General features: G+C 36.2%; 1 protein-coding gene across 4 annotated transcripts in view; it reads left to right on the top strand.

Annotated features, from left to right (window-relative positions):
• LOC133725324 (probable LRR receptor-like serine/threonine-protein kinase At2g28960) overlaps nucleotides 1–10,344 on the top strand; it is a 90,350-nt gene extending 80,006 nt beyond the window's left edge. Inside the window, exons 1-14 of one of the 4 annotated variants that reach the window (XM_062152534.1) lie at nucleotides 1,035–1,570; nucleotides 1,816–2,362; nucleotides 5,772–6,274; nucleotides 6,392–6,533; nucleotides 6,725–6,811; nucleotides 6,947–7,018; nucleotides 7,105–7,176; nucleotides 7,316–7,396; nucleotides 7,954–8,111; nucleotides 8,750–8,973; nucleotides 9,083–9,209; nucleotides 9,297–9,359; nucleotides 9,452–9,641; nucleotides 9,762–10,344. In XM_062152534.1, the coding sequence (XP_062008518.1) occupies nucleotides 1,477–1,570; nucleotides 1,816–2,362; nucleotides 5,772–6,274; nucleotides 6,392–6,533; nucleotides 6,725–6,811; nucleotides 6,947–7,018; nucleotides 7,105–7,176; nucleotides 7,316–7,396; nucleotides 7,954–8,111; nucleotides 8,750–8,973; nucleotides 9,083–9,209; nucleotides 9,297–9,359; nucleotides 9,452–9,641; nucleotides 9,762–10,173 (2,772 nt within the window). In that variant the 5' untranslated portion in view covers nucleotides 1,035–1,476 and the 3' untranslated portion in view covers nucleotides 10,174–10,344. Of the gene's footprint in view, nucleotides 1–1,034; nucleotides 1,571–1,815; nucleotides 2,363–5,771; nucleotides 6,275–6,391; nucleotides 6,534–6,724; nucleotides 6,812–6,946; nucleotides 7,019–7,104; nucleotides 7,177–7,315; nucleotides 7,397–7,953; nucleotides 8,112–8,749; nucleotides 8,974–9,082; nucleotides 9,210–9,296; nucleotides 9,360–9,451; nucleotides 9,642–9,761 lie in introns of those variants that run through there. The other 3 variants (XM_062152540.1, XM_062152533.1, XM_062152535.1) reach the window with 3 other exon arrangements.
• The last annotated feature ends 4,280 nt before the right edge of the window (nucleotides 10,345–14,624 follow it).

The following is a 14,624-nucleotide window of genomic DNA, read 5'->3' as shown; positions in this document are numbered from 1 at the left end:
AGATACATTTGTATGAAAATCATTTGGTTAGGACTTGGGTTCAATAAAAAAACTAACACTTTTTTCTCTATAAATCAGTTTTAGATTTATAAAGCCCATATGCGAAGTGGAAAAAGTAGGAGTAGCTGGTACTATTTTTGATGCCCCTGGGATTGTAACCAGGGATCAGGAAATAATCAGGAAGAAATTGAGAAACTTTCGTCATTGCAGGCGTTCCTTGGAGATACATATTGAGATTGATTGAGTAAAGATCTCTTCGTCGGGATCGCCTGAAGAAAGCCAAGAGGAAGCCTAAGCAAGTGAAACTCTCGCCAACTGCTATTGTTACTCCTGCTATTGCTACCCTGACAGGACGCCTAACGCTTTCTCAATCTGCTCCACCTCATCCACAGGGATTCAGACTCAAGACTTTCGTATTAGGAGCAGGCCTTAAACCAAAAAATGGGTTCAATTGCGTTGCCTTAGCGCAAGCACCGAGTCTTTCTCTGCACGTCGTCCGTCGTCGTCACTGGGTCAATCCAATCCATAGCAGCTGGAACAGCGAATGGTGCTAGCTACAGATCCTAAAACCCACCACGAAAGATCCTAGTTATGAAGATGTCTTGGCTTTCTGTCTTGACTCTCTTCCTTCCTGCTGTCTTGGCCCACCACTACTTCTTCATTCGGGTTAGATTTTGAAGAATCACGATCAAGTTGATATATGATTGAAATATTGTTAAACACCAATTTTTTTTTTCCGTTGCCTTCTTGGTTAGATGCAGACATATGCAGGGATACCTATATATAGCACCATTGATTTAATTTGTGTCAATAATTATAATTTAGGTTTATGGGTTCTTTTACGGTTTTTATTGTTTGGGTAATGTGAAATAACCGGATTAGAGTTTAAGGTTGATTACTTGATTTTGGTGATGAGAGGTAATAAATTGTCCGCTTTAATAGTCGTTATTGTTGTTGTGTTATAGAAGTTATTATCTTTTGACTTTGCTAGTAGTATTCGCTGAATCGCCTTTGATTTGATATTGATATGTATCTAATATAATTGATTGATTTGATAAAGAAAAAAAATTCAGAAACCCTCAAGGCCGGTGGTCAATATGCTTGTACTGCTAGGCCTTCCATACTGCATTGATTGGTCTTTGAAGCTCGACCACATGACCAAAAGAAAACTGGTTACAAAGTAATAAACAAGGAACGTACTTATTCAGCCAGCTAGACGTATATAAATGCATTGCCCTACTCAAGTCTCTTCAACCTCATCTACAAGCAAGAATTAGCTAGCTCTACTTACAGACTTTGGTCCCATACAATTCATTCATACCAGATCCCTTATCTAGTTATCTGTATGTTGGTTTCTTCAAATTGCCAAATTGTTTGACCAACCTGCTTGTGCGCGCTTTATAAGCAAAGACGTTGCCGGTGCTTCTCTTCTACTTCACCAGCAGTCGATTCCCCACTCCCCAAAGTCTGGTCCTGATGTCGCTGACGTGCAAGCTGTTCGTCTTCCCACAACTACTTTGGTTTGCTCATAATCTTTTGCTCCTAGTTCATGCCCAGGATGATCAGTCAGGTAACACACACAGTCACACACACTAGCCTGTCGATGCGCAGGCGTGCGCACACACATATAAATGTATTAATTGATAGAAAAATAGAACTAGAAAATATTTGATGAAACGGGTTTTTAGCCCTCAACTTCCTAACGTTCTGTTTTCTCTTCTATTTTGTTACTATTCTCGTACTATATATTACTATTATGGAGAGTGCACAATGATGATCGGGAGTGGTAATCTATTTTTTACATGTCTCTCTCAGGCTTCATTAGCATAGATTGTGGCAAATCGGGTTCTAGCTATACTGAAAAAGTTACCGGAATTACTTACATTTCGGACTCAAACTTCGTCGACACCGGTGAAAGTAACTTCATATTGGATAAATATTTCGATGCCCATCCTCAACCCTACCAATCTCTCAGGAGCTTCCCTCAAGGCATCAGGAACTGCTACAAAATAAACATTACAAGTGGAACCAAATATTTGATCCGAGCAATTTTTGTGCATGGGAATTATGATGGGCAGGACAAGTTACCAAAATTTGATCTCTATCTTGGACCAAATTTGTGGGATTCAGTGAAGCTTATGAATGCATCCATTGGCGTAACCAAGGAGCTCATACATTATGTCCCAAGACCCAGAAACTATATACAACTTTGTCTGGTGAACAAGCTCTCTGGAATTCCATTTATATCAGCAATCGAGTTAAGGCCTCTACCCAACTCAACTTATCCACCAAATATGGGGCCCATGGCACTTGTCTGGCGGTTCGACACTGGTCAATTAGCACCTAATTTTGCAAAATACCGGTGAGTCATCTCCTTAATTATTTACTGAGAATATTATTCACCCAATTCATGAGCTCATCCAATTTTTTTTAACGGACTATTCAATGGAAGTTCATTTTCTATTTTGTTCCTCCTAAAGTAGAGAGGACGATAAGAATATACACACACACCCCTCATTTTAATAATTTAAGGATTTTTGTTATTTTACACAAGTATGATCTCAACCGTTGATCCTTTAGATTCCTATGCAAGAATGAAGTTTACAAAAAATCAACCAAATTCATAACCATTTGGTTATTTAAAATTGTGTAAACAAATGTAATCAATTAGATAATATTAAAATGAACATTGTGCTAATCAAATGGTTAAACGTTTTCTTATTTGACTAATTTTTTGTAGGATATATATGTGTGTAGGTAACTAAAGAATAAGTGGTTGTGATTATTAAAACTAGCATTTCTCCACACATGCTATGTGCAGGTTATTAATTTTTTTTTTTTAGAAAATAAAAAAGAAAAGAGTTGGTTATTGCAGAGAAAAGATAATGAGGAGAGAAAAGTGGGTTGAAGATACTTTTTTTATTTTTATTTTTTAATAAAAATATATTTTGTAAATGTCTTAATTATCCTTCTAATTTAATTAGTTCTCAAAGTTTATTAATCTTTTAAGGTCATTTATGTCAAAATTCTTGAATTTGACTAACAAACCCTCATCTCATAATAATAGTATAGATACATCTTAAAAATAAAAACATCCTCACTTTTCAAGTTCAATAAAGTCCTCTCTTGATCCCTATATATAGGGATTTTTTTTTGGGCCATTTTTGGGATCTCTTGTGGGACCCACTTTTCTATTACATTTCGTCATCTCAACCGTTCAATTTTTAAGTCTTAAGCCATATTTGATTCACAGATTTGAGGAATCAAGAAAGTAAGGGCACGTTTACTTACTTGGAATGGAATGGAATGTAATGGAATGATTACGGAGTAAAAATACCCCTGTGTTTACTAACACATAAAGGAATCAGAATGATTCCAGGTAAAAGAATTCCTGTGTTTACTAACACATGAAGGAATGAGAATTGGTGTAGGTCCCACCTATTTATCAGTAATCGATTCCTGAATACTCAGGAATTCGATTACGAAGGGGGGAGATGGGTTTAGGAATCATTCCTCCGGAATCAATACCGATTCCTTTCTTCTCCCATTCCACTTGTCTCCGATTCATGATTATTTTCCATTCCAAGTAAGTAAACGTGCCATAAGATCATTCATTTCCTCTGTTTGGTAGGTACAAATTTGGGAACTATTTTTCTGGCAGAGGGGAAAATAGGGGGAAGATGGTTCCTTTCATAACCCATGAGATTAATTTTCCCTTCTCCTTTCCCAACCTTTATTACAAAAATTTAGGACTACAGTACCCCTACTCAAATGTGTCATTACTAATTTCACCCATGATATTAAATTTTAAAGTATAATGGTATTATTGGAATACTGATATATTTTTTCTTTACTTTCCTGCACCAACCAAACATCAGAAGGGAAATCAAGTGGTCTTTTTTCAATGTTTTCTCTACTTTACCAAACACTGGAAAGAAAACTGACTGGAATTTGAATTTCTCATCCCCACGGAAAAGAGAATGGAATTGATTTCCCTTATGTAAACCAAACAAGGCCTTAATGTATATATAGGGCTGTCAATGGGTCGTGTCGGGTTGGGTTCGTGTCGGGTCAAGGTATTTGTCGTGTCACAAAAGACAAACCCAAACCCAACCCATTTAATAATCGTGTCAAAAATTTAAACCCAAACCCAACCTATTTATTAAACAGGTTACCCGTTTCCAACCCGCTTAACCCGTTTAATAAATAGGTCGTGTCATGTTAGACAAAAAGACACATTTAAGGGTTAATAATGCAACCTATTTAACTAAAAAAATGCATAAATTAATTAAATTTGCTAAAAACTCCACAAGTCGAAGAATATAAATAATTAAATCCAATAATTATAAAGAAAAATATTTCAAATTGTCTAATCCTATGATCAAATACTCCTGACGTCTAAAATTTCAAGAAGAAGTATATCATATTCGGGTTATACGGATTCACTTCGTGTTGGCGGGTTGACCCGAGGCCGACCCATTTATTAAATGGGTCATGGTGGGTTGACCCATGGTCGACCCGCTTTTTAATCGTGCGGGTTGAACCCGCTTTATTTCGTGCGGGTTTCGAGTCGTGTTATCGGGTCGTGTCGGAATTGACAGCCCTATGTATAGATCATTTCTGCAAATTTTCAGCCAAATTGATGACTGTTAAGATATTAAACTAGATTAAATCAATGGACAAACCAAATCTGTTAAACCTGAACTATTCATGTTTATAATTGTAAATCACAGTTTTGAATGCCTTAACGATTATAAATTTGGCTGAAAATTTGCAGAATTGATATACTCATTTAGACCTAATAATTGAACGGTGGAGATGTTGATAAGTGGTCGAAAAGTTGGTCAAATAATTAATCCCTTAAAATTGCCAAAAAAAAAAGGATCCTTCACTAGAAGAGCCTTGTGTGTGACTGTGTGTGTGTCTATATATATATATATATATAGAGAGAGAGAGAGAGAGAGAGAGAGAGAGACACACACACACACACACACACACACACAACTTTTCTTTGCTAAGGATGTCCTTAGATATTAATATCTAAGGATTTCCTTGATAGCCACTTTTCGATCGCATATCCACATATCGACAGTTCAGTTTTTAGGTCCTAATGTATAGATCACTTATGCAAATTTTCAGCCAAATTGATGATCGTTAAGGTATCGTACTAGATTAAACCAATGAACGAACCGAATCTGTCCAACCTGAACAGTTCGTTTTCATAATTGTAAATCACAGTTCTGAATGCCTTAATGATTATTAATTTGGCTGAAAATTTGCAGAGATGATCTACTCATATATACCTAAACAATTAACGGTCGAGATGTGGATATGTGATCAAAAAGTATGTATAACAAGGAAATCATTAGATATCAATATCAAAGAATCTCCTTAGCAGAGAAGGACTATATATATAGACACACACACACACACATAGATATAGATATAGATATATAGACACACATGTATTCTATATTTGAAAATTCTTTTATGCACTGATAGTGCAAGTGACCTAGTACCTATTAAATGATTTCAACCCTTAATATTTATAGTTAACATTTTTTTAATAACTAAAAAGTCAAATTGATGTTATTCAGCCATCCATTCATGTTGGTGAAAGTGCACGTTATTGCTCTGAAGCCTCCCTCCCCCTATATTCTTGAGCCATTTTTCACAAACCAAGAACTTTTTATGTATGCTTTAACTTCTTCAACTATGTTTCCAAACCATGAACAATTTTTTAGTTACTGATTGTGAACTGCTTCCTTTAGGTATCCATTCGATGTTCTCGATCGCTTCTGGAATGTCTTTAATGACTTCGACTATTGGAAACAACTAAATAGCTCAACTGACAGCGACGTCTCTACTACCATGCCATCTGAAAGTGATCATTATATTCAACTACCGTTTGTTGTTATGAGTACTGCTTCCACGCCCAAAAATGCGAATGGTTCATTGAACAATTTCTGGCCGCCTGAGGCTGACGATAAAAATGCAGATTATTACATTTACATGCACTTTGCAGAAGTTGAAAGACTCCAACCCAACCAGTCGAGACAATTCAACATTACTGTCAATGGAGACCACTTTTATGGGCCATTCGTTCCTACATACTTCAAGACTAACACTATTTATAACCCCAAGGCTTTGAAGGGAGGACTAAATAACGTTACAATCTCCAGGACTGAGAACTCTTCCCTTCCACCCATTCTCAATGCCTTTGAGATTTATGTTCTGAAAGAATTCTCCGAGTTGGAAACAAACCATGAAGATGGTAAGTAATTAGTTATTTCTTACTCATCAATCTAAACTAAAGAATCCATCATTTACATGTATTACATATTTAGATGTATATTTTTATTATGACGATATAATTTTTCTGCTTATATAGTTGGCGCAATCACAAACATAAAGTCGAGTTATAAAATTAAAAGTAATTGGCAAGGAGATCCATGTACTCCTACACGTTACTCATGGGAAGGTCTAAACTGTAGTTATCATGAAGATGATGAGTCGCCAAGAATTATATCCTTGTAAGTATCAGTACAAGTTTATATATAAGTGTGTGTGATACAGTACTTCCACATGATTTAATGGGTGAATAAACTTTTGTTAAAAAAAAAAAAAATTATTGTCCTTGGCCCACGCGGTAAGTGTATTTTGAAGAAATACTTATTCATGATCGATATTTGATCTTTATTGTTCTACTTATATATGTCAGTAGATGTGAATTCATCAGGTACTTGGCCCGCAGTGGTTTACAAGGGGAGATAGATCCGTATATATCCAACCTTGCAATGTTACAAACTTTGTAAGTATATATGTCTACCTGACTATGTCTTTTCAAGAAAGTAATTGCTAGCTAGATAATATGAGTATGGGAATCTCATCTGCCACAACTAATTATCTGTTCGGTATTAATGAGTTGAACTGCTCATGATTTCAGAGATCTATCAAACAACAATTTGACTGGACCAATTCCAGAGTTTTTGTCTCAGTTGCCAAACTTGGTTCATCTGTAAGCCATGGTTATAATATAAGTACATAAACAACCACTCGGAATTTATTTGCAACATGACTTGATCGAGCTGCTTATGATTCCAGGGATTTATCAAGCAACAACTTAACTGGACAAATTCCAGATATTTTCTCTCAATTGCCAAAGTTAACTTTCCTGTAAGTTATTTATATATTCATTTTTGTATTTGGGCTAATTAAACTACAAATATATATATATATATATATATATATATATATATATATATATATATATATATATATATATTCACAAGGCATTTGTGATACGCCTTTCTAGAAACTTGGAGAAAAACAAGCTCATGGGCTTGATTCCAGAAGGACTGATACAAAGAAAGAATAATGGTTTCTTGACTTTGAGGTAATTCGCTTTCCTTAGAAATCATGATCTTTCAAATTTTGTGCTGGAGGTTCTCTTCTCTTAGAAATCATGACCTTCTAGTGAGGGTTCCATTTTTTTTTTTTTAATAAGTTTAAGGGATTTCTTGTGGGACTCACTTTTCAATTACATATTGGTATCTCAACCGTTCAGTTTTTAAATCTCCATGAGTAGATCATTTCTGTAAATTCTCAGCCAAATTGATAATCATGAAGGTACCGAACTAGAACAAATCATAGACGAACCTAATTTGTCCAACATGAACAATTCATGTTGATAATGGTAAATCACGATTAGGTTAATTAATGTGATAAGTGGCTGTGGAATGGAGGTTCGGAACAATAACCTGTTGGAACTAGAACTTTGATATAATGTCAAGTAATTTGTGAACTTTGAAACTTTGAATTCTTAGAGAGTGAGTGTCTCCATACGTTCAGTATTATTGTATTAATATGTTAAATTATCAAGTGTCAAATTTACTTAAGATTTATCTGAAACAGTTGTTATGATCCACATATCATATATAATTTTAATATCAGATTGTGCGAAAATCCAAATCTACGTGGAACCGTCTCTTGCAACAAGAAGAAGAAGCAGAATGTCCTCCTTTTTGTAGCTATTTCAATTGTTGGAGTTTCAATCCTCGTGGTAATTTATGCAGCAATCCGGTGGAGCTTTATAAGGAAAAGACAACATGGTAAGATTGCAAATATTTGTTGATGTTTTTTCTTTTGGCATGCATTGTGTATATTGTATATGATTATGCTAGCTAATTAAAGTCGAGAAGTTTTTAAGGAAAAGTACCAAAACTTGCAAATAATTGTTGATAAGTGATAACTTTTCTTTTGGCGAAAAGAACAGACATTCTTTCCATTAAGAGTCAGACTCCACAAGTGACAATATTCTGACTTTTAGCTTTGTATTACGAAAAAATTCTCTTGATTTAAGTCATTTAACTTTATATTGCTTGTAAAGTCAGAATGTTTCCTGTTTCTTCCGTCTTCCCTCTACCTCCTCATATTTCCTCCGTCTTCCACTATTTCTTCTTTTCTCTTTTAGTAGAACTTCCTAGCTCCATAAGATTCTAACCAAACAAATACAAATATTTTTTTGTAAATTGATAATTTTCTTTTTTGTGTATTGGTTAAAATAAAGTGATAGACTCAATTGCTGTGTCCTTGTAAAACTACACTTTTAAACCCCCTCCCCCCATATTTATACAATTTCCATACTATATGTAGAAGGTATACAGTCTATTGATTACACAATTAAGATGCAAGAATTGATAGATGCTCATATATAAATATATTCAACTTTAAATGGTTCTTGTCTTAGGGGACTTTACATATACAAAAGACACAGTTCAGTTTGGGACATTGGAGTCATCAAAGCGAAAGTTTGCGCACTCTGAAATAGTCAAGATCACCAACAACTTTGAGAGGATTCTTGGCAAAGGTGGATTTGGAACTGTGTATCATGGACACCTAGACGACACTCAAGTAGCTGTCAAAATGCTTTCGCCATCATCAGTTCAAGGGTTTCAACAATTTCATGCTGAGGCATGTAATTCATGTAGTTAACAAAGTACAAAGTTTTTGAAATTGATCTTATACGTCACGTGATAGTAAACTAAGGTATTGTGTTTGCTGTCACCTCTAATAAGCGCAGGTAAATCTTCTTATTAGAGTTCATCATAAAAACTTGACAAGCCTTGTTGGATATTGCAATGATGAGACAAACTTAGGGCTTGTCTATGAATACATGGCTAATGGAAACTTACAAGAACATTTATCAGGTTTGGTTGCAACTCCATAGTACATCTGAATACATTGTAGACAATCAATAAATCATAACATTGTTATATTTTTTTTTATGCATATAGATAGCAGTTCACATATCATAAGCTGGGAAGGTAGACTTAGAATAGCATCAGATGCCGCACAAGGTCAGCAGATGAATGATTTTATTAATCCTTTCTCTTAGTCCTATTATATTTAAATTTCTTTTAATAATGCATATTTGAATTGTGAAATGCAGGATTGGAGTACCTGCACTATGGAATTAAGCCGCCAATAATCCATAGGGATGTGAAATCAGCAAACATTTTGTTGAATGAAAATTTCCAAGCCAAGGTATCAGACTTTGGCCTATCCAAAAATTTCCCTACAGATGTTGGGACTCATATATCGACAGTTGTTGCAGGAACTCCTGGATACCTTGACCCTGAGTAAGTATTTTTTGATTAATAACTGTGTAGACATTTTCTTTTGTGCAACCTGATGTTTTAATTAGCAAAATGATGATTTGAGTTGCATGTTTGGCTTGAATAATTTTTTTTTCTTTGCAGGTATTACCTATCAAACAGGTTAACTGAGAAAAGCGATGTTTATAGCTTCGGGATTGTGCTGTTGGAGATTATCACAGGTCGACCTGTTTTATCGAAAACGGATGAGAGAATTCACATTAGCCAATGGGTTGGTTTCATGCTTGAAACAGGAAACATTTACAGTATTGTCGATCCAAGGTTGGAGGGAAACTTCACTGTCAACTCTGTGTGGAAAGCTGTGGAGATAGCAATGGCATGTGTGTCCCCAAGTGCCATAAAAAGGCCAATTATGAGTCAAGTAGTTATAGAACTAAAGGAGTGTTTGGCGACACAAATGGGTGAAACAAAGCATAACAATGAAACTGAACTAACATGTTCCACTGACCTGATGTCTAACAATTCCATTGTTATGCTAAGTCCCTCTGTGAGGTAGCTAGTGGTAGTAGTAGTAATACCGTACCATATTGTTTTGTTTTTAATATGGACGAGTAATTAACTAGTATTGTAGTAGGTTGCTAAATTAGTGTTTTTATCTATATGTAATTATAATTGTGCTGTATATTGATAATGTGAATGTGATTTATTATTATTATCTTTTTTTTTTTTTTTTTTTTATGGCTGGAACCCAGGGGAGCCTTGGGGATGGGGGAGGGATGTAATACCAAAACCGAAACTGAACAAGTACAACAAAAGCAATATAAAGTATTAGTAATAAGAGCTAGGGTTAATTACATATAAATGCATCTTTGAATGTTTTTTTAGCTATAAGGCCACTAACTAATTTTTTCCCTCATAAGGCCACTAGATTAAAAATAGTGTTATATTTTGGATATAAAAACCAACATATTTACATAAATGCCACTAGAGTAAAAAGTCAACAACCATTCTCTCTCTTCTCTCCGGCTGGTCTCCGGCCAACTCTGGCCGACCTCCGGCGGGTCTCCGGCCAATTTTCGGTGGGTCTCCGGCCAACTTCCGGTGAACTCCGGCTACTACAAAAGCTACTGTCACTAACACCAAAAGCTACTGTCGCTAGCAACAAAAGCTACTCTGGTGAGATTTCCGGCAATCTCCGGCGAGGTCACAAAAGCTACTATCACTAGCAATAAAAGCTACTGTTACTAGCAACAAAAGTTACGCTGGTGAGATTTCCGGCAAGGTCACAAAAGCTACTATCACTAGCAATAAAAGCTACTGTTACTAGCAACAAAAGCTACGCTGGTAAGATTTCCGGCGAGGTCACAAAAGCTACTATCACCAGCAACAAAAGCTATTGTCACCAATAAAAGATACGCTCCAAAAAATAAAAAGTCACTAACACCATTAACAAAAGCTACTGTCACCGACACAAAAAGATACTCTCACCAGCAACAAATGGCTATTGTCACCATCACCAATAACAAAAGCAACTCTCACCATCACCAAAAGCTACTATCAAGCAAAACAAAAACTACACTAACCAACACCAAGACCTACTCTCACAAAAAACCAAAAGCTACTACCAAGTAGAAAAAAAAGCTACTCTCATAGGCTGAGAAAGCTATTCTCAAAGACTAACAAACCTATAGAAATGTAAAGTATACAACAAAAAGAAAAATGCTACTGCAATCGAGAAAAAAAAGCATATTCAATGATGCAAAAAGTATGCAGGGTTCAACAATGATATAACTATGTAAAAAGCTGCTTCCATAGTTGTAAAAAGCCACTACCATATATAGTTGTAAAAATCTATTACAATAGTTGTATAAAGCTACTGTCAATATTGTAATGCTACTGTCATTTTTCATATGGCCTCCGTTGAAGTTTCTTGTTGTCAAACTCTACCACACTATACTAACCATAAGCATTATTTTGCCACCTACAGCACCAAGCTTCATTTCAACATTTCTTGGTTGGCCGAATGATCTCTTGGTCAATGGAGGCTTCACTACTCAAATTCACATGATTTTCGGAATCAACCATCGCCAATGCATATGGGAAGAATTCTGCGAGAACAAAAATACAACAAAATAAGCAATCTTAATCAATTAGATAATAAAAAACAAGCAATCTAAAAGCTATTGATATAGAAACATAAAGCTACTATAACACATGTAAAAAACTACTAGACTAGTAATAAAAAGCTACGAACATATATACTGATGGCAACAAAACCAACTGATTATCCATATTGATAGTGTAACACAAATCTCAAACAAGAAGGGCTAGAGATACGAAATCTCGACAAAAGAAAATTGAGTTTCTCTACAAAATCTTGATTTTCAATTTGATAAAAGCTACTGGAATCAGCGTTCAAAGATACTAACATAAGCATAGATAGCTACTATCATTGTGTTGGAAAGTCATTTTATCAGTTATAGAAAACTACTGACATAGAGAATGTGGCACTCAGTATCATGTGCACTCAGTATCATGTGTTCCTGCCAATTAAATCAAGAGCCATTGACAATTCAAATTGTTTGTGTAATGCAATCTTCTAAATTGTTAATAAGCATTTCAAAATGCACAATATGTGAATCGAATCAGAGATGAAGAGTGATACTCACCGCGGGAAAACAACCAGGTCAGGAATGTTAACTGCTTTGTAAAAGATGTTTTGTGGTCTGCCATGGTTATACCTTTCCTCATAATCCATCGTCATGTTATCCTATTCAATCAAACACTATCCCAATTATCACTAAAACCCATACAACTAAAACAGGTAAATTATAGAATAGAATAGAATGCCAAAGTGGATAAGTCCAATACCTTACGAACACTCTTCAATTCAATAATAAGTTCCTGTGGGAGCCATTGGCTAGCGAGCACTACCTTCTCTTGTAATATAATAATCACAATCAAAAATTGTTCATGCTATGCAAATCAAGAAATTCATAAACATAACCAGAAGAACATCAATTTGAACACTCAAATCATCTATATATACATATACACAAATTGATGCTAGCAAACTTATAATCGGATTGCTTACCTTCAAATCAGCTCCTGCACAAAATCAAACAATTTTAAAACTCAACTTTCCAATTCATGCTCCAATTTCAAATTACAGAATAGAAAAAAGTATATAGGAATCCATTTCTGAAGTACCTTCACCAGAAGATTTTGAGCGACGGAGGTAGGAGATCTGGAAAATCGGAAGATATTGGTAGCAAATCGGAAGGTACCTAGTTGGTTCAGATCCACCGCGTTCTTGATCTCGATGATGTCCCTGGCCTCGAGCCTCTTGGCGAATTAGAGTGGAGCAGCACCATCACGCCAACACCACGAAGATCCGTGATCGATGAAAGTGAGAGATAGAGAGCACCGCGCCGGTCGTCTCCGGAATTGGAGGTGCAAACCAAGATGTGATATGTGATTGAGGAGAGAGAGGGACCGAGAGAGCGTGGAGGTGCAAACCAAGATGTGATCTGTGATCGAGGAGAGAGAGCGTCGTGCTGGTGGTCGTCGGAATCGGAGGCAGAGATCGAGGAGAGAGAGAGAGAGACTGTGATCGAGGGGGGAGAGAGTGAGAGAGAGAGAGAGATGGATTTGTGGATGGTGCGCCGGCGGAGAGAGAGAGAGAGCTTCATCTCGGCTTGCTAGAGAGAGAGGGAGAGTTTCATCACGGTAGAGAGAGAGAGAGATCAAGAATAATTGGAACTGAAAATTAAATGGTAGACAGGTGAGGGTAAAATAGGTATAGCATAAAAAGTAGCTGATGGTTTTGGGCCCCAAAGTGGCCTTATGTGTACAAAACAATTTAGGTGGCCTTATGACTAATATAAGTCTCAAAGTGACACTTCTTTGTAATTTTCTATAAGAGCTACTGTTTGGACCAAAAATGAACATTTTGGCCTGACAAGGCACGTCTTGGAGAAATTGAGCCAATATCAGTGGCTCAAGCTATATATTGTCGACAAGCTCGAAATATATATTTAGAGGCTAAATAAAGCCTATTATGGAAGTATGACAAGTCAACTTTAGCATATTTTCCTACTTCGGCTAGGAAAAACCGAGCTAGACAAGGAAGGAGGGGTGGCAGACTAACCAAATGAAATCGAAATGTGCTGAAACTTTCCAGATCCATTCTAGACAGCCCAAGGATCATTTCTTATGAAGCGTGCAAGAGCTTTTTTTGAGTGGAAGGCCTTCAAACAATCAGCCCAATTTTCTACAGAAGCAAAACTGGAAAACTGGACCTGTAAGAGGTCCAGCAGCATTTTCGGCCCAACCACATGGAATAAAAATCTGAAAATTTGTCAGGATGATCTACACTCATAGTGGAACATTTAATATGAAGAAGTCGAAGGCATATAATGAAGTCTTGTTGGAGAAATAATTGACGGAATAAAGGGGCAGAAACTGACCTAAAACCAGCTCAATATTCACATGTTCATGTTTCCTACCCACATGAAGAAAGCTAGATGCTTTTCTCTTTTTCCTTGGATATATTTTTCTTCTACAATCTCTTTAATAGATCATCACCACTTCCATGTTGCTGCACCTTCATGCTTTGCTTTCATTTCATCTTTTCTCTATCTTTTCCATATTTTACAAGTGAACTTAGATCTACTTTCATTATTTTTCTTCCATTCATCATTTCACTCTTCTTTTTCTTCCCTATATAAACACCTTCTCCTCTCATTCTAATACACACATTCACATTCAACAACAACATCTCTAAGATGATCTAAGTTCTCTCTAGAGCAAACCTCTCTAAGAGCAACTCCTCTCCTTCTCTTTCTCTTACCGGTGATCTCACTCCTAGTCCTAGTCTTCTCAGAAGCCGACTTTCAGTGCCACCAAACCCTCTGTCAACGTGCTTCGGTCCTAGTCTCCTCGGGAGCCGACGGTAGTGCCGCGACCACAACGGTTACAGAACCAGCCAAGCAAGGGTAACGCCCT

The sequence above is a fragment of the Rosa rugosa genome, chromosome 1, assembly GCF_958449725.1.
Source record: "Rosa rugosa chromosome 1, drRosRugo1.1, whole genome shotgun sequence".
Taxonomy (NCBI): Eukaryota; Viridiplantae; Streptophyta; class Magnoliopsida; order Rosales; family Rosaceae; genus Rosa; species Rosa rugosa.
Note: the sequence above shows the minus strand (reverse complement) of the source record. Positions and strands in the feature narration are given on the sequence as shown.